Genomic DNA, 1,611 nt, shown 5'->3' with positions numbered 1-1,611 from the left:
TATTTGGACAGGTCTAGAACAGTTTTAGGACGTTGGAAGGTCCACGGTGGATGATTGTTTTCAGATTTGTCAATTTTTATAGTTTTGAGAAAAGCGATAACCGAGGAGAGTCTTTCTGATAACGGAAGTGTTGAATTTTGTTTTTGTCGAAAAAGAATAGAAAATTTTGGATTAAAAATATATTTATGTGTCGGATGTTCTGTTTGTAGATACCCGCTGCAGTTTCGAAGATGTTGTGATCAATATTTCCCGGAATATTTAAAAATTGTGAAAAAATACCTCCATAGTGACTTAATTCACACTGTCCAAGAATTTTGATACATTATAGAGGAAAATCTAATGACTAACCCCTATTTAACAGTTCTTTTTCTTAATTTAGACGAACTAATTGGAATTATAGTTCAACAGTAAACCTAAATCAAATATACTTTTAATATCTTCTAATAGAATTTAGGATACTAAATATGATTCCATCCATCAATTCAAAATTTCCAACTTATTTGGGTTTTTTATTATCAAAAGTTGTAATTTTGTAATGTATAGTGAAATAAATTTTATCATATAATCTGATCATATAATATTTTTTTTTCAGATTTGAAGATTAACCAAACCACGCAAAAAGTTAAAGGAAAGTCTCGGAACTTCTTTTTATTGTTCAACAAAAGGAAACTGAATAAACCGCTGGTGAAGACAACCCAAAGGAAAGGTAAAGACAGAAAGCCTTTAATTAAAATTACGGCCAACGGTAAAAAGGGTTTTAAAAATAGTCTAAAACATTTAACAGTATGGATCGTGTTAGATATATTCCGTGAATACATTTTAGTCATTTTTATTATACCTTTATTGTTTTAAATTTCTCTTCTCAATATCAAATCAGTCTGAAACTAAGATTTGGTTGCAATAAATAACTTTTTTAAAATTTTTAATGATATGTTCATAGGTTTAATCAATTTATATCTTCAAATTTAATTACAGATACCTATTAGCAAATAAGTACCTGATATAATTGTGTTTAAGATTATTTATTTGTTTATTTAAGTGTTAAATGGCCCTAGTGGTCGAAACACTTTTTACACTGGGTTTACTAAGTTAGTAGATTACAATTGACATAGTCAGAAAGTTAGAAATTTACAATTACAAATAACATTTATTCGCACTTCAAAATCAAGGAGCAACAGACCGTGATTCAAAAGAGGTGCAATATAGTGTGCATTGCTCTTTTCCAACTGACGATTATAGTGCAAAAAAGGGAATACATTTCTCTGAGTGTTTGGTCCTGAATTGAAATAAAACAAGCATCACCATAATTCAAACATTAAGCATACTAAATGCGGGAATTATGATTTTAAAATTTGGATAAATGCCTACGCATAATTTTTTCTGTAATTAAAATCTTTTTTTTTGGCAAAACATGAATAATCAAAAATCTTACATACATATAATAAAGGTAGAAAAGATTCCTTTTCGGCGGTCGAGCAGTAAATTTAAACGAATTAGGTAACAAAAAAAGAGCATTTCATGAGGATGTGGAAAATCGCAGTTTCGGATCTTAAATTCTTTCAGGAACTTAAGTTATTCAGCGTTATTCAAACAAGCGAAAGGTTTCAGAAC

The 1,611-nt window shown here is 29.2% G+C and overlaps 1 protein-coding gene across 1 annotated transcript in view; it reads left to right on the top strand.

The window, feature by feature from the left end:
- Window positions 1-1,611, top strand: part of LOC106689804 (uncharacterized) — a gene marked incomplete at both ends in the record, with an annotated part of 120,523 nt that overhangs the window by 106,051 nt on the left and 12,861 nt on the right. The window contains 1 exon segment of the mRNA XM_014434987.3: window positions 593-706. Coding sequence (XP_014290473.3) covers window positions 593-706 — 114 coding nt within the window.

This window comes from Halyomorpha halys, unplaced genomic scaffold (genome assembly GCF_000696795.3).
Source record: "Halyomorpha halys isolate HHAL.00 unplaced genomic scaffold, Hhal_1.1 Scaffold1472.1, whole genome shotgun sequence".
Taxonomy (NCBI): Eukaryota; Metazoa; Arthropoda; class Insecta; order Hemiptera; family Pentatomidae; genus Halyomorpha; species Halyomorpha halys.
This window is presented reverse-complemented; position numbering and strand designations above follow the sequence as displayed.